Below are 22045 nucleotides of genomic sequence, written 5' to 3'. Positions count from 1 at the left end.
ACAAGAGCAGATGAAAAGCAAGGAAAAGACACTGAGTTCAAGTTGTGATGGAACTTCAGCTCCTTTCCATCCTACGACACCTCCCAAGTTCAAATTTTTGTTTGTATCAATTTTTGCAGAGTGGCCCCCTGCTTTTAAACTGTCCTTGATAAAATTATGCCTTTTGAAATGTAATCACATGAATTAGAGTCATGATGCAAATATCTGTAGGAAGCAAGAATCCAAAACGGCCAAAGGCAAAACTTTAGACTTAGAATGAAATAAAACCAGGAGAATCTGGCAACAGATCATTCAAAGTCTTGATTTTGCATGCTGTCTCTTGGGCCCCTAAGTTCATCGGTGGCTCTTTTTTTAAATCCCCAATCCAATAGCCTGAGATTCTTGGTGAACAGAATTTTTTCATAGTAGATTTCATACAGATCCAGATTCTTATGGACTAAACAAGAATTAGGAACATTCGGGGCGCCTGGGTGGCTCAGTGGGTTAAGCCACTGCCTTCGGCTCAGGTCATGATCTCAGGGTCCTGGGATCGAGTCCCGCATCGGGCTCACTGCTCAGCGGGGAGCCTGCTTCCTCCTCTCTCTCTCTGCCTGTCTCTCTGTCTACTTGTAATCTCTCTCTGTCAAATAAATAAATAAAAAAAATTCTTAAAAAAAAAAAAAAAGAATTAGGAACATTCACATAAGCCTTTGAAAAGTGATCACAGGCAAAGTTTGTCCAAAGGATACCAGTCTGAGAAAGAATATTTTGAACTTGTCTGTTATGGGGCTGTCTCTAGGAGTCAGTTGATCAGTGTAAATGTTTGGCCTTCTTCCTAGAAATGTCTTTTTTTTTTTAATTTTATTTATTTATTTGACAAAGAGAGATCACAAGTAGGCAGAGAGGCAGGCAGAGCGGGGTTGGGGGAGGGGGGGACAGGCTCCCCACTGAGCAGTTGCCAGATGCAGGACTCGATCCCAGGACCCTGAAATCACAACCCAAGCAGAAGGCAGCGGCTCAACCCACTGAGCCACCCAGGCACCCTGAAACTTCCTCTTAATAGATTCATAATAACTGATGAGGACAGAAGGAGGCAATGAGTGATGTCAGTAATAAGGCAGATTTCCATCAAGCATTAAAAATTTCAAACCTGATCAGATTACACAAGATGCCCTATAGGAGATCCTATTTCCCAGCAGACAAAATAATATTAGCATTTGGGAACTTGATAAAACAAAGATCAAATTCCATATCAATATGTACACTGTACAATCTGAGTAGAAGAGATTTCCTCAAGAATTCTCCAGTAGAGCATTTCCAAATCAAGAGTCTTGGGCCATAGGAGGGAGGCTGTGTCAAGTGGACCACAGTCCTGATTTCAGGGTACTGATCTCATTATATCACCAGATAATCTGTTAGTAATGCATAACTAAATTTACTAGAATGTAGAGTGATCAGAGAGGACATACCTTGAAAGAATTTTACCAGTGTCTTAGAAGGGTAAGTCAGAGTGGGGTGTTTATAAAGTCTTGTGTCTGGGCTGAAATGATGCTATACAGATCTTTCAAGGCAAGGAACTAATTAAGATTGGGAAAACTTAATATGACATTTTAGGATTAGTAGGCATTGTGAGGTCAGTATTTTGAACCAATCAACTATTGTTTGATAAGTGAATTTTTTGATCAGAGCAACAGACTATTATCTCCAATAAATTGATCTGTACGAATTCCATGGAAAGATAAACAGTGAAGTTAGTTATTGATTTATAGTAAAGAGTTCGATGAAGGTTTCCTGATAACAGGTAAGTCCTTGTCATCCACTCTTGCCTGAGTAATGTGGACATTCCCGATCAGCTGGTATCCTATTTAATAACTATGGATAGGTTAATGCTTACATGACTCTTACTGTGTGTCAGATATTATCCATCTGCTTTATGATGATGTCATTTACTCCTTGCAGCAACTCTATGAGGTAAATAGTCTTGTTATCCCCTTTTAACAACAGGTGAGCTGAAACTCAGAAAGTATAAGTAAGTTTTCCAAAACGTAGTAAGACTGGACCATCAGGTAGGATTCAAACCCAGGCAAACCAGTAGTAAAAGTCGTGTTCTTAATTACTGTATTTTAATGTCTCTGCTGTATTAACCATGACACTTAAATTTTAGGAACAAAAGAGAGCTGTCAATGCCATTCAAAGGTTTCATGTAAGAGACAGCATTAGGCACAGACCTCGCACAGAGGCTTGACTTCTCACTCTGTACTTTGCCATTGAGGTAACAATGTCTGGAAAAATTAGCATCAGTGTAGAAGGTGATCTACAAATAAATTGCCAATGCAATCCAAATTCCTAAATTGTTTTCTCTAGAACTTCATAACCTGACTCTTAAATGGATTACATGGGTGGGGGTATTGAGATTCACTAAGAAATTCTAAGGATTAAGAATAAAATGGGTGTGTTTTTTTTCCTACCAGTCATGGATGCTCATTTTAAAGGTGTAATGAACAAAGCAATGGGGTATTAGTGCAGGGCAATATCAAAGAAACCAAATGAGAGGTGTAAAAACTAATCTAAACACGTACCATAATAAATAGTATAAACAACACAGCATTTGCAGATTAATTAGGATGTGATTAAACCTTTCACAAATTGTTCTAAAATAGTTGATTTTTCACAAAGAAATTGAAAATTGTTCTTTTATTAATAAGCATTTATTAAATAATTACAACAATCAGTTCCAAAAATATTAATGACTTATATGCAAAAGACACAAATATAAAACTAAAGAAATTTAAGAAAAATAAGCTCATGCTCTTAGGACCAAGAAGGTTTTCTTAAGTCAGCCACATAAAGAAAAAAATGTATGAGGATGATACATTAAAAATAAGAAGCTTCCTAGGGGCCCCTGGGTGGCTCAGTGGGTTAAAAATAAGAAGCTTCTTTGTTGAAAGACCCAAACGATGATGGTAGTATATTCCATGAAATATATTTTCAACACATGTAAACAATAATTGATTTGTTACCAGAATACATTAATTAAAAAAGAAAGATAAGCAATACAATAGAAAATTGAATAAGCATTTCATAGAAGAGACACTTGTGTTCATTCAACATTAGAAGTTGCCAAGTAGTCAGAAAAAAATGTGAATGTAAGAACATAAAATATTACGTCACAACAGTCAAAATGACAAATATCGTATATCAGCTGTTATGGAAGCTGAGGAGACAGAGGAACTCTGAAATTGCTGCTAACCATGAAAATGATACAGCAATTTAGGAAAACAATTTGAAATTATTTTGTAAATTTAAGTACATACCATAATTATGACCCAGCACTTCTGTTCCCAAGAATATGCTCCTAAAATATCGTTCTAATTACTCACTAAGAGAAATATACCATAATGTGCATTGTTCCTAACATTTTGTTTATAGACACACACACACACACACACAACCTCATAATAATAGTAATATTCCCAGTAGGAGAAAGGGTCTATGGAGTGTAGTCTAATTATACAATGGGTACTCTATAGCATCAAGTCCTTGAAGGTACTTGCTTCAGTATGGATTAATCTCAGAAGATAATATTGCAGAGAAAGAGGCAAGTTGCAGAACACACACAAGGTAATTCTATTATACAAATCGCACAAATCTTGTAAAACTCTACCACAGGACACACAGAAGATTTATGATGTGCTAGTAATCTTTTATGTCTTATTGTGGGGGGTCTGGACATAAATATTCATTTTATTGTAATATTATTGATTTTTAAACTCTACAAATATATTACGTGCCCTTTTTTGTGTGTGTATCTGATATACTTGACATTTTTTAAAAGGAAAAACCAAGTATCAGTAAACAAAGAACAGTGACAAGAGATGGATGGCGGGATGGCTGGCCGCGTAAATAAAACATTTTCTTGAGAAACCTAAAGTGGTGCTAAATGCCATGTTAAACTGCTCGCTCGACTATTTTGTTTTCCAAATATATGATTGCCTTGCTTTATTCATAGTGGGACATAGCTCACTGTATACAGTAAATGGAAGAAAAATAGAGTAGAGGTGGAGAAAGGAGAGTTGAAATGTTTTGAACACAGTGAGTGCTGACAAAATATTCCCTGGCTGATGGCTCTTCCCTGGCCTTTGATCTGAATGTGAGCCCCCTGCAGTGAGCTTTCCGGAGACATCACGACAACAGCATCATAGGACCTCTAGCTCAGTCCCCCAAGTAAACTAGAAGTCATTGACCCTTTGAGATTTGTATCTGTTGTGCTGCTCTCAGAACCCTGTGCCAGATTTCCATCAGAATTGATGGGGATCATGCTGAGTTGAAGGAGGTGTTAAGGAGTAGCTGTCACTCCACATGTAGCAGGTGAAATGACAGCTTCTGGAGGTCTTCAATGTGGCAGGATGACAAGAAAGCAATTTTCATGGACTTAACAGACTTTAAATCTACACCTGTTCTAATAAAACTGATTTCACTCCATTACAACAATCTATATTCTATATTCTATATTGTTTATAAGGTTTTTTATTCTATTTAGAATCTTTGTGATATTATCTATATATATATATTTTTTCTAGGTAAGTGCAGTTCTTTATTTTATATTCCAAGTTGTCTTTATTGTGGGTTTTCTTTTAAGTGTGATACATGAGCAATTTAGGAAGTTTTAAGTAACTAAAAACAATAATGATAATAATCATCATTTACTAGATTTTTGTTGAAAATTTTTACATAGTGGCACCTGGGTAGCTCAGTCAGCTAAGCATCTGTCCTCAGCTCAGGTCATGATCTCAGGGTCCTGGAATTGAGTCCTGCATTGGGGGACAATGGCAATTCTCCTGCAGGAATCTGCTTCTCATTCTCCCTCTCCCTTGTGCTATCTTTCTCTCAATAAATAAATAAGTAAGTAAATAAATAAAATCTTTAATAAAAAAAAGTTTTAAATCCACCTAAAATAAGATCAGAATTTCTTCAATGGCACAAACATACTTCCTTGTGGCTGATTTCAAATCATCAGATTTTATAGCACAAAAAATAGAATGCAAGGAACCTGTTGAGTCTGGAGTGGATTGGGTGACTTGGAAGGGTCAGAAAACTAAGCTTGGATTAGAGGCAGGATGAAGAAAGACGGAGAAACACTCATCTGTGAGGATCCAGAACATCAGTAGTGCAATCCCCAACGGTGTAGCACCTGCACGTGAACCTGCCTCACCTGTGCCCACACCTTCAACACCTGCACTCATGCCTGCACCACCTGCACTCACACCTGCACCACCCTGCACCAACTGTGCCCACACCTGCAGCAGCTGTACCCACACCTACAGCACCTGTGTCCTTGGGTGTAGCACCTGCAACATCTGCAGCGCCTGTACCTCCCACTGCTTTATCTTGCACACCTGCCTTGGAAGAAACACACGGTTCTCACCTTCTGTGTTTCTGAGTTCGTGGTCTCAGGACCCTCTTTCTTCTGTGTGTCATGACATTTTGCTCTCTTTGGCAGGTTACCAGGTGAATCCTACTGTGAATGAATCTAGGACGTGGTTGTTCAAGTGCCATAGTCTCTGGAGAACAAAATCCCATGCTAGATAAACAGTGGGAGTGGGTGGGCTGATCGGCAGGACCATCTGCAGGACCTGCCTCTATACCATAGAGTATACCTGAATCACAACGAGTGAACACAATTACTGTTGTTTGCACTTGTAGCAGCAGTGTATACTTGTCTGATTATTTCTATATAAGTATGGTCCCAGAGTAAAATTTCCCCATCAAAGTGCAGTTTTCTTAAAAACCTTGTCATTTTTTTCTGCCTTCTTAAAAAACAGTTTATATCTTCCCCCCAAATCACCTAGTACTTTGCATTTCCTAACTTTTTAACCAACTCTAAGATTCTTTTAATATTTTTTTAAATAATTGGACAGAATAAAAATACCACTTCATTTTAATTAGGATTTGTTTTTATTATAAACCCCAAAGATGTAAATCTCTCTATAATAGATAGTATGCTTTTCCATTCTTTAAAGAGTTTGAATAAATTAGAACTTAGGAGGATGAGTTAATGTTATTAGCATAAGTTTTAATTAGTACAATGTGCCAGGAACCAGTGCAGAACAAACAGAAGGACGGTATTTGCTCCAGACAATTATGCTTTGAGAATTCTTGTACATACTTTTAATGATTTTTACTCTCTCTGCCCTTGCTCTCACATTGAAATTGTGCCTTCCTTTAGGCATGTCTATTTTTTCTTACACATTCTCTACCTGTATTAGTTTTTATAATGCATTATGCATTAAGAAAGAAGAAAATAAATTTTATTATAGGAGTATGGAAAAGTAGCTTTGATTCTGAGTGAAGGACCAGATCTTTCTCTACGTATCAAGTTCTTGACCATTAGTGTATAGACATTTGGGATCTTGGGAGCTATGTTCATCTCATTCTCTGGTTTTTGATTGTGCCTGTGATCACTGAAATAAAAATAAATAAATAAATAAAGTTTAAAAACCCTCTTGATGTTAGGGATATTACCAAAGTTAATGCGGAAAAAAAAAAAAATCTAACAACAGTCCAACAAGTCCATTGCCGATATTCAAGTAAACTAATTTGCGGAGAGATAAAACAATATTATTTTGATGTAACAGAAGTTCTGGAAAGATTAATTTCTGCTATTTGTAGTATTGCCCTCTCAACAGAAAATTGCCAAGTGTGTACCATCAGACATGCAAAGCTAGGCATAGGGGGCCAAATGTGAAATAAGAAACCGTGTTACTGAGAAAGCAAGAAGAGGGGCAGTTATAACCAGAAAGTGTCCTTCAGACTCACTGTCGGCAAAATATGTGATATGAGCAAACACAGAGAAATAAAATACGGAGTCCTGCCCTTCAGAAGGTCTCTTAAATAGCAGCAGCCCTTCAAAACCACAAGTGTCTGTACAGACGATTGTCAAAAAATGAACCTGAGAATGGTAGGCTCTGCAGGACGTAAAGCTCCATGCATCGTGTGTTGTACATGTGGATACCAAGCTGTCAAAAATATCATCTCTAAATGCCAAGGGTGGTATCATCATCTTCAATACTTGGTTATTTTCAGTCTTTGAGGACTCTAAGGAAAACTTCCAAGTTCCCCCCCACAAAATAGTTTATCAATAACATGATTTTTATTCTTATGGCTCCATCTGAAATTATAGTACCCCCTTCCTTTTCTTGAAGGGATTAATTGGAATAAGCACAGGCATGTTTGAACTGTGGCCACACTGCCTTTTGCCAAACTTGTCAACCAAAGTTTCTCTCTGTCCAAGAAATGTAGGATCATATTATGACCCTGACTTGTTTTTTATATCAATCTGCAAGGCTGACGATGCAGAAAGGGCTTATTTGTGAAATGAAAGACTATCATTTTAAGAATAGTTGACACATGACGACTTTACCCCTCCGACACTTGGTATTCATTGTGACACAATGAAGAGACCAGAGATTCATTGGGAGCTTGTGGTTCTATATTCAGCTGTCCCCTGGAATGACTTCTAGCTGTTTGGCCCTCAGCACATCGTGTCACTAGGAATTGTGCCTGAGGAAGACAGTGAAAGCAAGCCACAGAAGCACATGGAAATGTAGGACACCGACATTTTGTGGGTTTTGTTATTTTTTAGGCACTTCTCCCATAACTCTCAGCTCTAGCCTCTCACCATGCCACTCTTAGGACTTCTTCTTTCTCTTCTTGAGAGAAGAGAAATGTCCCTAGCATTTAGAAATGGGAAAATAAAGCAAAGGGAAAACATTTCCGAATTTCCTCTTATCTATGTGTATTTAAATATGTGAATTTTCCAGCCAGACAGTGCAACCAAATATGTTTCCCTGCTTCCTTTAACAGCCCCCACACTTCATACATAGAATAGTTATATCATAGACAATGAAACAGAAAGTTCCATAATTGGGAGCCTGGGTGGCTCAGTCAGTTAAACCATAGACTCTGTTTTTGGCTCAGGCCCATGATCTCAGGGTCATAGTATTGAGCCCTGCATCCCCTAAGGCTCTGCATCCCCTTAGGCTCTGCACTCAGTGGGGAGTCTCCTTGAGATTCTCTCTCTTCCTCTGCCTCTTCCCCTGCTTGTGTGCTCGCTCCCTCTCTTTCTTTCTCTCTCATACATAAATAAATCTTTAAAAACGGTTCTATATTGTCACACTCTTCTGGGGGTCCAGAAATATAAGTTCATATTCTTTCACTTAGTAGGAAATGTACTCCAGCACAATGGATCTTGTAGATCTAGTGGATCAGCTTTATGTTGAAGTATTGCTACACCTGGAACATATGCATGAGTCTCCCTGACCTCACTGGTGCCTACTGGTTCCCAAGGATACTGGCAGGCTTCCAACAGCCTCAACAAACTGGGATTCTTAGATTACCCTGGTGTTTTCCACCTTCTGTACCACTAGGCTCTCCATAAGCCCCTGCAAATCCAGGCACAAGGTTGGCACCCACAAGCATCAGGATGACTTCTACAGACCCAGACTTTCCACCCATCCCAGTGCCAGGCCAACCTCCATGGACCTAGAATCCAGACCAGCTTGTAGGGACCAGACTGCCCATGTACCTTAAGACCACACAGGTCCTCACTGAATTAATCACCAGGCTGACTCCAAACCAGGCTCTAGGCTCACCCAGGCACCAGGCTGGTCCCCATTGCCCTCAAGCCAGCGTCCATGAAACCCAGATTCCTGGCCCATCCCAATACTGGGCTAGACCCTGGGCACTCGGAATCTATATCCTCACCAGTAGTAACTTGCACCTGGTTGACCCCTGTAAACCCATGCTTGAGCTCATCATCATGGACCCAGGCACCAGGCTGGTCTCCATGTGCCAAAGCACCAGGACTGACCCCCTGCTGACCCAGGCACCATATTTGTCCACCCAAGGAATCCAATAGTAAGCCTGCCCACAGACACCACCAGAGTCTCTGGATGAGCTGACTGCCAAAGCCAATCTGTAAAGACTAGAAGCTGTACCTACCTCCTCAAATGCCCAGACACCAAGGCAAGAATGTAAGAATGATGTAAGAATCACGAATATTCAGGATATTCTAATTCTGTGATGTGGTGTGTGTTAATCACCTAACTCTAGGGTGGAAGTTAAAGGACAAAAGAATTAAAAATAACTGTAGCTACAATAATGAATTGTGGATACACAGTATAAAGAGAGGTAAATTGTGACACCAAAAATGAAAATTATGAGGGGTGACAGTAAGAGTGTAGTGTTACTGCATGCAATTAAAGACACGTTATCACCTTAAAACGCACTGCTATATCTATGAGATGTTTTATGTAAGCCCCATTGTAACTAAAAAATAAAAATTCTCACTAGATCTACAAAGAGAGAGAGAGAGAGAAGAGAATCAAAGATATCAAATGAAAATTACCAGTTCACAGAAATGAAAGCAGAAGAGGAAGAAAGGAACAAGGGTTCTGCAAAATAGCCAGAAAACAATGAAATGGGAATAGTTTTTCCACACCTATCAATAATTGCTATAAGGAAAGTGGAATGAATTCTCCAATCAAAAGGCATATTGATCAAGTGTTTTAAAAAACAAGGCCCATCAGTGCTGCCTGTGAGAGATCACTTTAGTGTCAAACACATATATAGACTCAAAGAAAGGGGTAGAAAAGGATATTCCATGAAAATGGAGACCAAAAGAGAACATGAGTAGCTATACTGACATCAAACAAAATAGATTTTAAGTAAAAAAAAAAAAAAAACTGTGATAAGATGCAAAGAGATCATTACATATTGAAGAAAGGGATAAATTAAATGAGAAATTATAACAATTATATATGCACCCAATATTGGAGCACCTGCATATATTAAGCAAATATAAAAAGTTCTTAAGGAAATGACAGACAACAAAACAATAACAGGACTTTAATACTCCACTTTCAACAACGGAAGGATGGTCCAGATAGAGTATCAAGAAGGAAACATTGAACTAGAACCACACCTCAAACCCAATGGAGCTAACAGACACATACAGAACATCCCATCCAACAGCACACACATTCTTCTCACATGGAACATTCTCCAAGATCGGTCATTTGTTAGGTCACAAAGCAAATGTAAGATTTAAATCGTACTGAGTATTTGTTTTCTGACCACAGTGGTATAGAACTAGAAATCAGTAATAGAAAGAAAACTGGAAAATTAACAAATGTGTGAATATTAAGCATACACCTGAACACCAATGAGTCGAAAAAGAAATCAAGAGATAATTTCTTAATCTAAAAATAAATGAAAATGCAATCTTCCAGCCCTAAAGTGAGAAATTTCTGAAGCTCTAATGTCCAACACGGTGACTATAATTAACAATTCTGTATTCTATGCTGAAAGTTTAGCGGGGAGTACAGCTTAAATGCTTTACACACACGCAGGGGCAAATGATGTGAGGGTATGAAAGTGCTAACTAACCATACTCTGGCAGTCACTTCACAGCCTAGATGTGGATCAGATCATTACATCATCCACCTTAAAGTCATGCATATTCTATGTCAATAATATCTCAAAGCTGGGGGAAAAATTGAAGAAAACAGATGTGCTGCTTACGTGGATACAGTATTTGGGGTTTGGTGTTCTTAAACTTTTGTCTCTATGACTTAACCCCATAGTTTGCCTTTTCACTGGCAGCTTGGGTACTCATAATTGGCTTGTGGCAAGGAAGTTGACTTAAATAGGTAAGCAGGCTGCAAAGAAGGGCTTCTTCAGGATCTCTCTGTTGGAGAATGCCGTTTCAATCAACAATGTTGATGTGCCCTTTTATCCTTTGACCTTGTTGAGGATCTGAGTAAGAATCATGACTGAGAACTTCTTCTGAGCTACCTCATTAAGAATAATTAGAAAATAAAATAAATTAGCTTTTGGAAACAACATGAATTCTTTAACTGTTTTTCATAAAGTGTTTCTTGAATAATTTTCTTTTCCTCATTGGCACAAACCCTTATGCCTTCTTTTCTCCTTTATATTTCAATGATAAAACCTAAAGACAAATTGGATAATGTGGTAAGATGAGCTACCTGACAGAAAATGCCTTTTGAGATGACTTTAGGATAAGAGCAAAATCTTGCAAAGAACATATATAAGAGATACACAATTTACTCTATGTTACTATATTAAAAGAAATTTTTTATTTTAGTTGTAAGCATTCCTCAGATAATTTTTAAAAGAAAATCCTTTGCATGACTTCCAATCACTCTATATCCTTTACAATGTATAGACATGTAACTAAATGTACTGTCACTGTTCCAGTACGTTAAATGCACGTCACAAATGCTAACACATCCTGGGCCTATTTTGATCTGCTAATAAAATACGGCTTTCTTATGAAAGTTGAAAAGGGTAAGAAATTGCTGCTTACATAATTATGTGAAATTTAAATTTTACATAAACTTAAAATATGTGAATTTAAAATTATGTGAAAGTAATTTTTAAAATGAAGAGATAAGCAAATTTTGTAGAATTTACCTAGCAGGAACATTTAAATCATTTAAAGTCTGCTTCTCTCTCTGTTTCTCCCCCATCACCATCCCCCACCCCTCTCTCAGGCTCCTGTGTATACTTTGTCTCTGTCTCTCTCTCTCTCATGCATGCACACAAAAATAAATACATAAACTCTTAAAAAAAGAAATTCACATTTGGGTACAAAGACTAACATATTGGACAATACATTTACATAAAATTATAAGATAATTAAGTATAGTAATATTCCCTGTGAGCAAAAATAACCTTAAAATGTTTGCTTGATCTTTTCATCAGACTTCCACTGACAATTTCTACCCTGCCTTTTTTGTACAAGCCCCTGATTTGTCTTTATTTAGATTGCTTTCATCCGTTAACTTCTTAAGAATGCGTTTCTCTCTCTCACCAAATGCCAGCCATGCACAAGCCTACTGCTGTTGATAGACTGATTACAGTGAAGTGAAGTAACTTCAGAAGAAAACAGTAGCTGAGGGAGCCATGGTCTCTACCATAAAGTGTCCTAATGAAAGCCTTGATGGAGAATGTTACTCGATAATGACTTCTGGCATTACCAGACCATGCTGTTGGAACATCTTAACCAAATCATATAATCCAGTTAATAATAACACTGGATGAGGAAATCTTTCTGTCTTCAGATTTCACTCCTATGTGTATTTATCTGGAAATGAATATTCTGAAAATCAGCGTGAGAATAGACTGCTGCTTGTGACAAGCAAACTGAAAGTAAAATACTTGTGCAACATGAAATTTAAAGAGAGACAAGAACCACTTTGAATGAGAGGCCAGATTGCTTGGAACTAAGCAACTAATTCAGTGTGTGTGTGTGTGTGTGTGTGTGTGTGCAAATACTGGCTTCTAAACAAGAGAGTTCAGATGACTTTGGATATCCAAACTGATACCAGAGGAATGCTGAGAAGAGTAGATGTTTCATGAGATCTGTAAGTCTTTCTTGACCTTTCTGCTTGATCACTTGGACACCAGTACATTTCAGGACTACAGAGGAACCAGTGGATGACTGTGAGCACCCCTCTACCTTCTAAACCTGGACTTCAAGCATCATATATGCCTCTATTAAATTTAATCTAAGATAGTGTATCTAACATTGATATCTGCAATAAGAATTCTAGCATATTTATGTCTACTCAATCATCAGTACCATCTCATATGACTACTTTTATCCTTAGTGGGAATGTACCTCTTGATCACATACATCAATAAGATCACCCCCCAAATGAATATTTAGGAGAAGCCAAGAGATTCTCTACTGTCTTTTGATCAAGAGGGGAAAATAGGAATGACTTTCCAAATATATTGTTTCTAAAATAATGATACTGTAAAAATTAGAAGTATATCTATTCTGCCTGTATAATTTGCTAGCCACTATTCTAAGAAATTACCATAGATTATCTCATTTATCCTTATTGCAATACATCTATGAGGTACTTACACTTGCTATTATTCCTATTTATGTTAACTGAGGTATGAGAAGTTAATAATGTGTTCAATATTATGTTACTATTAAAGACCACAATTAGGATTTGAAATTAGGTTTTCTGACTCTAAAGCACATGTTCTTACTTCTGTACTATATTAGGGATCAATTGCTTTAACATCTGAAAACACTCTCCCAAAAGATTTGAAATGACTAAGAACTTAATGAGTTATTTCTTTTATCCATTTTCCATGAAGGAGGATATTCCATAGTACCACAAATACATTGAATGATTCCATAATATCAAATACCCTGCTGGGTGATAGAATAATTTATTGATAATCATAGGCAGCTGGTAAGGAAATAGGTGTGTGAAAATTCTAAGGTGACACAAAAGTAGTGGTGATTTTTGCTGTCATAAAATATTTGGTATCTGAGGTCTTTGAGTTTTATTTCTTTAAGTACAATTTGACCAAGTTAAAAAAGACCTTGGGACACATCTTGCTATTATTAGGATATTGGTATAGTCTTGCTCCCTGATTGTCCTTCAGTGCAGACAACTGGATTGTTGGCATATAAAATCTTAACAGAAATTTTAGTCAGCAGGAGACAAGCGAACGTCTTCTCCTCCCTTGTTTTTCAATTTCTCCTCTTTCTCGATCATTCTGACCTCTCCACAGTCTTCCATTACTCATCCACAGAATCTCAAAGTCCTTCAAAACTGGCCTATCCCTTCTTTTACGTCAGTAGTAGATTTTCACATGTAAGGGGAAAGCCATTTTCCCTCTATCTCTCTAGGTTCTTGGCTGAAACCACCCCACCCCCATAATGACAAATTAAAAAGAGGAAACAAAAATTAATTACTCACAAAGCTATGAGAATCAAAGGCAGCCAGGCAGTTGAGGTTTATATACATACCATCTTGGACTAAGGAAAGGGACAGGGATCTGGGGCTTCAAAGAGGAGGAAGACAATTCACAGGATAATGTGAAGAAGAAGTGTTTGGTAAATAGATGTTTGCCTTGACATGCAGACAAGTCTCTAAGATGAAATAGTTATCTCTGGTGATAACTGTCTTGTTGGTATAGGCCTCCTTTCTAGATTCTTTTACACTGCTTAAAAAAAAAAAGGTAAAAGGCTTTTCCTGACTCTGTTGGGTCTTGATTGCCTTCAGCTCTGTGTACCCAAGTGACATATTTTGACCTCGTCCATCCTGCTCCCCTTCACACTTCTCCTGAGGTAGCATTAATGATTCTATCTTAAGACAATTTGTTGTTCATTCCTTCTCCATTACTTGTATATGAGAATGATATTTCTAACATTAAAAAGGAAAAATAAAGATTAAGTTACAGTGGGCTTTGAAAAAGTTTTGTAAATTTGGTTGAAGCCATAAATTCTTTTGTTCAATAAATAATTGCTGAGAATCAATTATGTTCTAGAAAATCTGCCCCGGGACACAACCCTGAGGAATAGAAGATCTGTCAGTGAGGAATCAGATATTCATAAACTGGCACTAGAAGGCAGAGTTATGAGAGTATATATCAGGGAACCTGAGGGTTGGAAATGGTTTCTTTGAGAAAGTAAGGCATACACAAAAATCTAAAGGATATGCAAGTGAATGATGGGCTGAGAGTAAAGATTAGAAACAAGAAATACTGCAATATGGAAAGGTCTTGAGGTAGCTCAGGATGGAGAATAGAATACCTGAGGAAAAGAAACAAGTCCATTTGGAATGTTGACAACAAGTGAACGTACAGGAACAGATGGGAGAGGATAGAAGAGGAGTCCATATCATACAGGTCCTGGTAGGCCTTGCAGTTTGGTTTTCATTCTAAAATCAGACTGTGCAGAGGATTGTAGGTCATTAAAAAAAAAAAAATGTTTTAACCTAAAAGCAATGGAAGATCATGAAATGGTAAGCCAGTTGTTCCTTATAAAAGATCATGTAGATTAAGATATTAAAGAATGGGGCAAGATTGCCAATAGAGAAAATAGTTACCAAACCTGTTTGAGAAGTAAGAGATTGGATCAGTGTGCTGACACGGGAGACTGAACGCAGTAGGTAGATATGAGAAGCTTTTTTTCTGTAGGAATTCAAGACTTGTTGGTGGATTCAGTCCAGGCACATGAGGGAAATGGTTAAACTCCAAGGTGATCACCTGTTTTCTGGTTTATGCAGAAGTGTGCTTATTCACTGATATAACACATACTGAAAGAGGCCAGGTTTGGGCTCAGGATAACAGTATGTTTAAGGAAACTTTGATATTCCAAGTGTAGGTATCACCTGGACAGTAGGACCCAGACTCAGAAGAGAGGTCTATGGCACGTAAAATATGCAAGTGATTAATACAGCCATGGCACCTACAATATCAATATTACCCTCCCCCCAAAAACACCAAACAAGTAAGTAGGTTTTATTGAAATTTTATTGAAAACACATTGTTTGGCCATAAAAGGATATTTTGAAAATAAGCTAAGTTTGAAATGTGGTTTTCCTGCCTATAGTGACTTCCTGGTAAGGAATGAGCATATTTTGACAATTTTGGATGGTTGCCTTTCTGTAACCCATTTGTGCCATGCTCTAAGCTTCAGGCTTCAGTGAGAATAGCATATCACAGATTTAGTGCCTTTAAAACCAGGATATTATGTCTTTTTTTAATACTTCTTTTGGGGTGTTAAATCCAACTTGTTGCATGAGATTATTTAAAAATACATGGCTTATTCTTAGCTTGATGACAAATTTGCAAAAATATATCACACTGAGCATTCAGATATTTGTATTCATAGCCTGCACTTTACAATAAATTGGTTATGGGAAGCAGGTAGTGGCCTAAGAGGTTAGAAATTTGAGGCATGAAAAACAATGAATTTGTGATTTAACCCAGACAGTCAAGGATGAAATTAAATAGATTAGGGAACTCCATTTCCAAGGTACAAGCGTCATCAACTAACCTGCCTTTCATGTGCTGGACAAATTATCCATAGGCCATAGAGAACAGCATCACCCAGCCCCCAAATTGCTTTCTAATCTTTATTTTAATGTCCATTTGGATATTTTGCATACACAATACATCCCTGGCTATTCCATCTAAAATTACTTTCTTTTTAAGACAATTCTGACTATACTTCGTTGTTGAAAATATTTTGGGGCCTTTCAAAACTAATTAATCATGCTTTCATGAATGCATCATTCCAAAACAAACATTTTAGCTGTTGTGAACAATGCTATTAACAGGTTATTTTTAGATATCTGACTAATCTCTCTTCACTAGCATTGTTAGTCTTTAAAAAAAATACATCACTTTTGGTTTGATCACAAATAACTGAAGTATTTGTTAGATATAAGACAATCTTACTGGGGGGGCAGAGTGCGCCTGGTGACTCAGTCGTTAAGTGTCTGTCTTTGGCTCAGGTCATGATCCCAGTGGGATCGAGCCCCTCGTCAGGCTCTCTTCTCATCTGGAAGTCTGCTTCTCCCTTTCCCACTCCCTCTGCTTGTGTTCCCTCTCTTGCTGTCTCTCTCTCTGTCAAATAAATAAGAACCTTAAAAAAAAAAAAAAAAAAAAGACTCTTACTGGGGTGAGGGGAAGGTGGAGTCTGCTGGAAGAGGAAAGCTTAGGGAAAGTCTCCTAATGCAGACCAAGTGGGAGGAACCACAGCTGAACCTCTATGTTGAAGATGTCGTGAAAACAGAGACTTCAGGCAGCTCTCAGGGAGGATGGAGGAGGTTTGAATGGGAGGTTGTAGCTGGGCAGACTGTAGTTCAGGAAAAATCAACACACATTCTTTTAGGACCATCTCTTAAGAACTGGTTTACTAAGGTGGAATGGAATGACTATGATGGTTACTAATGTTGTTAAGATGTTTATGATGGAGATTTGGTCTGATGAGCTCTTGTGAGAAAGACATACTTGTCTTTGCTGTGGTGTAATGTGTGGCATGGAACATCGTGGGCACTGAAGAATTACAGAGAAGAGTCACTGAATCTGGGCTAACAACAAGGAAGATTTTCTGGAAGAGGGGATGCCTTGCCAGGTTTTGGGGTTTTTTTTTGGTTTTTTGTGGTTTTTTTTTTTTTTTAAAGAAATAGAAGTCAAGCCGGGGAAGAAGAGAAGGAGGAAGGACATTTGAGCAGACGGCACAGCCAACAGGAATTGGGTTGGTTGTGGCTAGGGAATGGATTGAGTGGAGGGGTCAGGGGGTTAGTAAGAGCTGGAAGGTGGGAAGTCGCACTTGGCTTAGCTGAGTAGAGAAAGCATATCCATACATTTAATGATACCCAGCTGGTGAAGGAATACTTTGGAAAAGTAACTACTCTCTCAAGGACAAAGGGAAGAGATGTTCGGTAATATGAGAACTGCTTCTGGAAAGAACTGGTCAGGTTTCGTTTATCCTCTTCTGCACAAATGGCCTCTGCCTTCTTGTGTATCCCATTTCCACTCCCCACATGCATTGTCTCTTTTTCCTTTTAATCATTTATGTTGTCAGTGAACTGATTAAGGAATTGCCTCCACATGGACCACGTTGCCCTACACTTGTGTGATTGTTTATGCATCTTTGTTCTCGTTAGTCTCCAACCTGTTTCACCTGAGACCTTTGAAGAACAGAGCTGTTAATTTTGTATTCCCCTGTTCAGCACAGTGTAATTCATCTACAAATTTTCCTGAGTGAATGAATAATGTTTGAATGCATACAGGAATACAAAACTAGATGAAAATATATGAGAACAAGAAGTAAAAGACAAATTCCAAGTGGGGATGTGGGCAAGTTTTCATGAAATAGGAGAAATCATGTTCTACCAAAAGGAGCAGAGCTTTGCTGGGCAGAAAGAGGCAAGAATGAATTCAGTTAGCAGAACTTCCCTAAACACACAAAGTATGTTCCTGCAAGAGTCAGGGGTCTGATCTAGCTGAAAGGCACAAAGCTTAATTGTAAATAAACCATGTTGAGACCTGACATCTTTTGAAATGTTGTCCTAAACCACTTAGATTTGAAAAGCTTTAAATGGTATCGTAAGAAAGTTTTCTGTACTCCAGAGGAAACATACACGGTTTTGTGCAGAGAGATGGCATTATTTTACCTTTGATTTGGGTGTATGAATGTAATTCTCACTGGATGAATCAATGAACACATGGTGATAACAAAGCTTCTGGGAGGTAGTGAGGAAATCATTGCAAGAGCAGGAGTGACCGTGTATGTCGGGGGTGGAGGAAAGAGGAGGAGTGTAATGAGTATGAGATATTTTAAATCTAAAATGTTGTGACTTGGAATTCCTAGAATATTAATGAGGAGGCAAAGAAAAACACCGGAGACCTCTGAGATTTTCAGCTCCACGTGAGACAGCATGTACCTTACAGTATAGAATGGAGCATACTGAAGGCTTTATTATTCATGCCCATGTGCATAATAGAGTTCGAATGAATGAATGGACAAATGAATGCATGAATAAATAACCTCAGAATCTTCCAAATAACAGACATACTTGGACGGCTTTAAGCAAATCTGTCTTACGCTGTAGTCAAAGGACTGTGCTTTGGAACTATAACTGCCAACACAGCCCCATCAGGCTCACGGAAGATCTCCCAGAGTGCTTTACATCTCACAAGCATAGCTGTGACATCTTGTGGGCAAAGGCTTCACATGTTAATTATTATGGATAGTATAGCTCATGGTACTTTTTACATGTTCGTTATCATGAGACTCTTGGCAAGGTATTAGCAGGGCATTAGACAACAAATTGGTCATGTGTCTTGATGTACAGGCACTATCCTTAAGGTTTGTTCAACATAGGGATAATAGACTGTTCAGAAGTAACTTGTATTTCCCTTTTCACAGAAAACATATAAATGTACTTTGTAGTATTTGCAAGTCTATCCATATAAAATAATATTAATAACATAATAATGTAATAACTTTATTATTAAAGTTTGGAGGTGCTAATGACATATTATCAAGTTACTGTGTTAATATTACATTAAAACTGGAAAATCCGAGAGAAGGATTTTATGTATTTCTTTTCCTCAAGTCATTATGTGATGTATCTGTTGTTATATAGTGCTATTTATATCTTTCAATCCACACTAAATATATACATATATTCTTTCTTCCTTTCTTTCTTCCATTTTTCTGATCTGCTTCCATTGATGACTCTATACTTTTGACTCCAGACTGGCAATATGAGGGTAAGATGACAAAAATAAAAATGCCAAACAACCTCATGAACACTGCTTGTCTGTCTTTGTTTCATTCTCTTTAGAACATTATTAAAATTCTATTCACTCCCTTTAATTAGACCCTTTATCACAATTAAAGTCCAATTATGTTTGTTTCTGTTGTGAAGCTTTAATTACAATTTATCCTTGTTAATCATTCCTTTATGTTATTTCTTTGGGTTAAATTACCATCCCATTATCTCTGTCCTGAAGGACTTCTGCTCTCCAGTGGTCTCTGCTGGTGTTTTCTCAGTAAGATTTGAGTAGTTTTGTGGTGTACAAAGTGATTGTGTTATGATGTTGTAAGGAATCTATGTGGTTCTCATGAATTTTTTTTTAAGCTAAAAAATTATTAAAAGTAAAGTAATGATGCCTATTGATTTCATCTCAATGAATTTCATCTCAGGGTGAGTGTCCTGCAGTTGCTTCTCCTTACCTTTGGTTGTTTTCTCTCTTTAGATTGCAAACTAGCTAGGGGAGGACCACCAGCCACCATAGTTGCTATCGATGAAGAGAGTCGGAATGGTGAGTGAACTTCGCGTTTTACAAATGACTTCTCTTCTCCTTTCAACCCCAGACTTGTTACATGTGGAAGTACTAAAGGAAAGCTGCAGCCCAAATCCACAAACAGCACTCCCTTAATTTCTTCCCTGTATGGGCTTGAATTAGGACCTATGCAGGAAATGCTTTACTTGTTTAATATAGGAGAAACTTCTCCATGACTAGAAAGGTTATTCATTCTTGATCGTAAAGGAGCATTTTACTCAGGATCAGTCCAAAAGAGTGCTTCCAGATAGGGCTGGGGTTTTTCTTTGTCAGTGGGTAGAGTTGACTATCGTGCATATAAACACCTGGTCACCTAAGTAAGATACACAGCATTCTTCCAAAAGAAGTGGACCACAAGGTAAGCCTTCCACAGCCCACTTACGCTGGCTGGAATCTGGTAAGGTTTAAGCTCCATAGTCCACCAAACATGGGTATTTATGAATGGTTAATGGTAAAACTGAAAATTCTTAGGAACAGAGAACCTGACCAAAGGTTCTGAGAGCAGAGGAAGAAGCTTGCATGTTGGTTCAGGTCGTCTGCCATAAAGAACAACTAATATCAAATCCACATTACATTCTTCAAGAAGTACTTTTCCTTATCAAAACCCAAAATAAATACATTTGGTGCTTTGTTCTACAATTCTCTCTGAGCCTCTTTCATCTTCAGTGTGTGAGTGTTTACAGATTCTTCTTCCCTGTTAGGACTGCAGTAAAACAGTATCTCTTGAGGCTTGGTTTCTGTTTCAAACTATTCTAAGTGTGCGAGTGTGCTCTGAGGCACAGTTTGTGTACTAATTCCACAGTGGACTTTCCACTGGGCTTCCATTGGGTTTGTTTGGTCCATGTTTTCTGTCTGCTTGAAAAAAGTCTGTCTTCCAGACTTATATATACATATACATATGGGGCTTATTAGAGAATGATCTTTTTTCCTGGAATTTAACCCACATATATCTTGAAGCCTTCTATGACATAAGTGATACTTTCATTGTTCCACATTAGAAACATTCCTTTATTCCTTCGAAGAGTTGGCCTAATTCTTTTTATTCTTGCATATCCTTTGGAATTAGCCAAAAATATCCATAGCTTTGCTGGCCTCTGTTTAAACAAAATAAATGATCTGTACTAAATTTTAGCAACATTTAAAAAATCACAAAACCTTGAGTTTTCTCATTAGTTTTAAAAAAGCCAGTCTGGGTTTGCTGGGATGGCTCAGTCGTTAAGCTCCCGCCTTTGGCTCAGGTCATGATTCCAGGGTCCTGGGATCGGGCCCCACATTGGGCTCTCTGCTTAGCAGGAAGCCTGCTTCTCCCTCTCATGTTCCTTCAACTTGTGTTCCCTCTCTCACTGTGACTTTCTCTGTAAAATAAATAAATAATATCTTTAAAAAAAGAAAAAGCCAGTCTGTATTGAGCCTGAAAGCAGATAAAGTTGATGCATTATTATGATGTTTTTGAGTAAGTTCAAAGTAAATCTTATGTGTGTCTACAGAAAATGAAAAAAAAAAAACCGAAAATTTTTTCATACATGTAGAAAATCATGGTTTATTTATCATTAACTATTTTTGAAATACAAATCTATAATATTTCAAAAACAAATCTACAAGGAAAACAGTTTGTCTTTTTAACCAGAAACCAAAAAGGGAAAAAAAAAAGTGATAGAATGCCATTCTCTATTTTAGTTTCTTTATTGTTCACTGATTAACTTGAACACCTATGCTGAGTTGAACTGAAACACTTAGTTTTATTAAATAATTTTGTTTTAACATGTTTTAACATACAGAGCTTATTTTGCCAAATGTCCTCAGTAATGATGATATTTTGCCTCCTTTTTTATGACTCAGTCTCATTTTTCAAAGGACCAGGAGCTCAGCAGACATGTTACCATAGAGTATCCGGTAGTGCGTGTGATAAGCGTTCAATATTTGTGTTGTAGAAGCAAGTGGCATGATACAGCGTAGGAACATTGTGTTCTTTAATTGGCATATTTTGTAGAAACTGCCAACTCCTCAGAATCCTGCCAAAGTCATTTGAGTGTCATCACAAGGAATATAAATACTTGTCTAGAGACTAAATGTTTGCATTTTTATTTTACATTAAATTTCTAAAAATATGATCAAGTGAACCTCTGCCAAAGATTATAATACAGTGTGCAGTCATCCTTGTCTCGAAAGTCTGCAGGAAGCAATGCATGAGAATGTGTTTCGTATTTTTCTTCAGGCCATCTAAGAAACTTCCAGTCAGGCAGTTCATTCTGAGCTTCCTTTTAAACTACCTTAATTTCTCTTTTTCTGAATCTTTTAATTAGTAGCAATAAAACATGTGGGTATTTTATTTTATCAATATAATACACATCATTTTTAAGTTTGG

The 22045-nt window shown here is 37.6% G+C and overlaps 1 protein-coding gene across 1 annotated transcript in view; it reads left to right on the top strand.

Annotated features, from left to right (window-relative positions):
* PCDH15 (protocadherin related 15) overlaps nt 1–22045 on the top strand; it is a 1723534-nt gene that overhangs the window by 1004323 nt on the left and 697166 nt on the right. Inside the window, exons 5-6 of the mRNA XM_032313059.1 lie at nt 19090–19104; nt 19594–19659. Coding sequence (XP_032168950.1) covers nt 19090–19104; nt 19594–19659 — 81 coding nt within the window. The remainder of the gene's footprint in view (nt 1–19089; nt 19105–19593; nt 19660–22045) is intronic.

The sequence above is a fragment of the Mustela erminea genome, chromosome 14 (genome assembly GCF_009829155.1).
Source record: "Mustela erminea isolate mMusErm1 chromosome 14, mMusErm1.Pri, whole genome shotgun sequence".
Taxonomy (NCBI): domain Eukaryota; kingdom Metazoa; phylum Chordata; class Mammalia; order Carnivora; family Mustelidae; genus Mustela; species Mustela erminea.
Note: the sequence above shows the minus strand (reverse complement) of the source record. Positions and strands in the feature narration are given on the sequence as shown.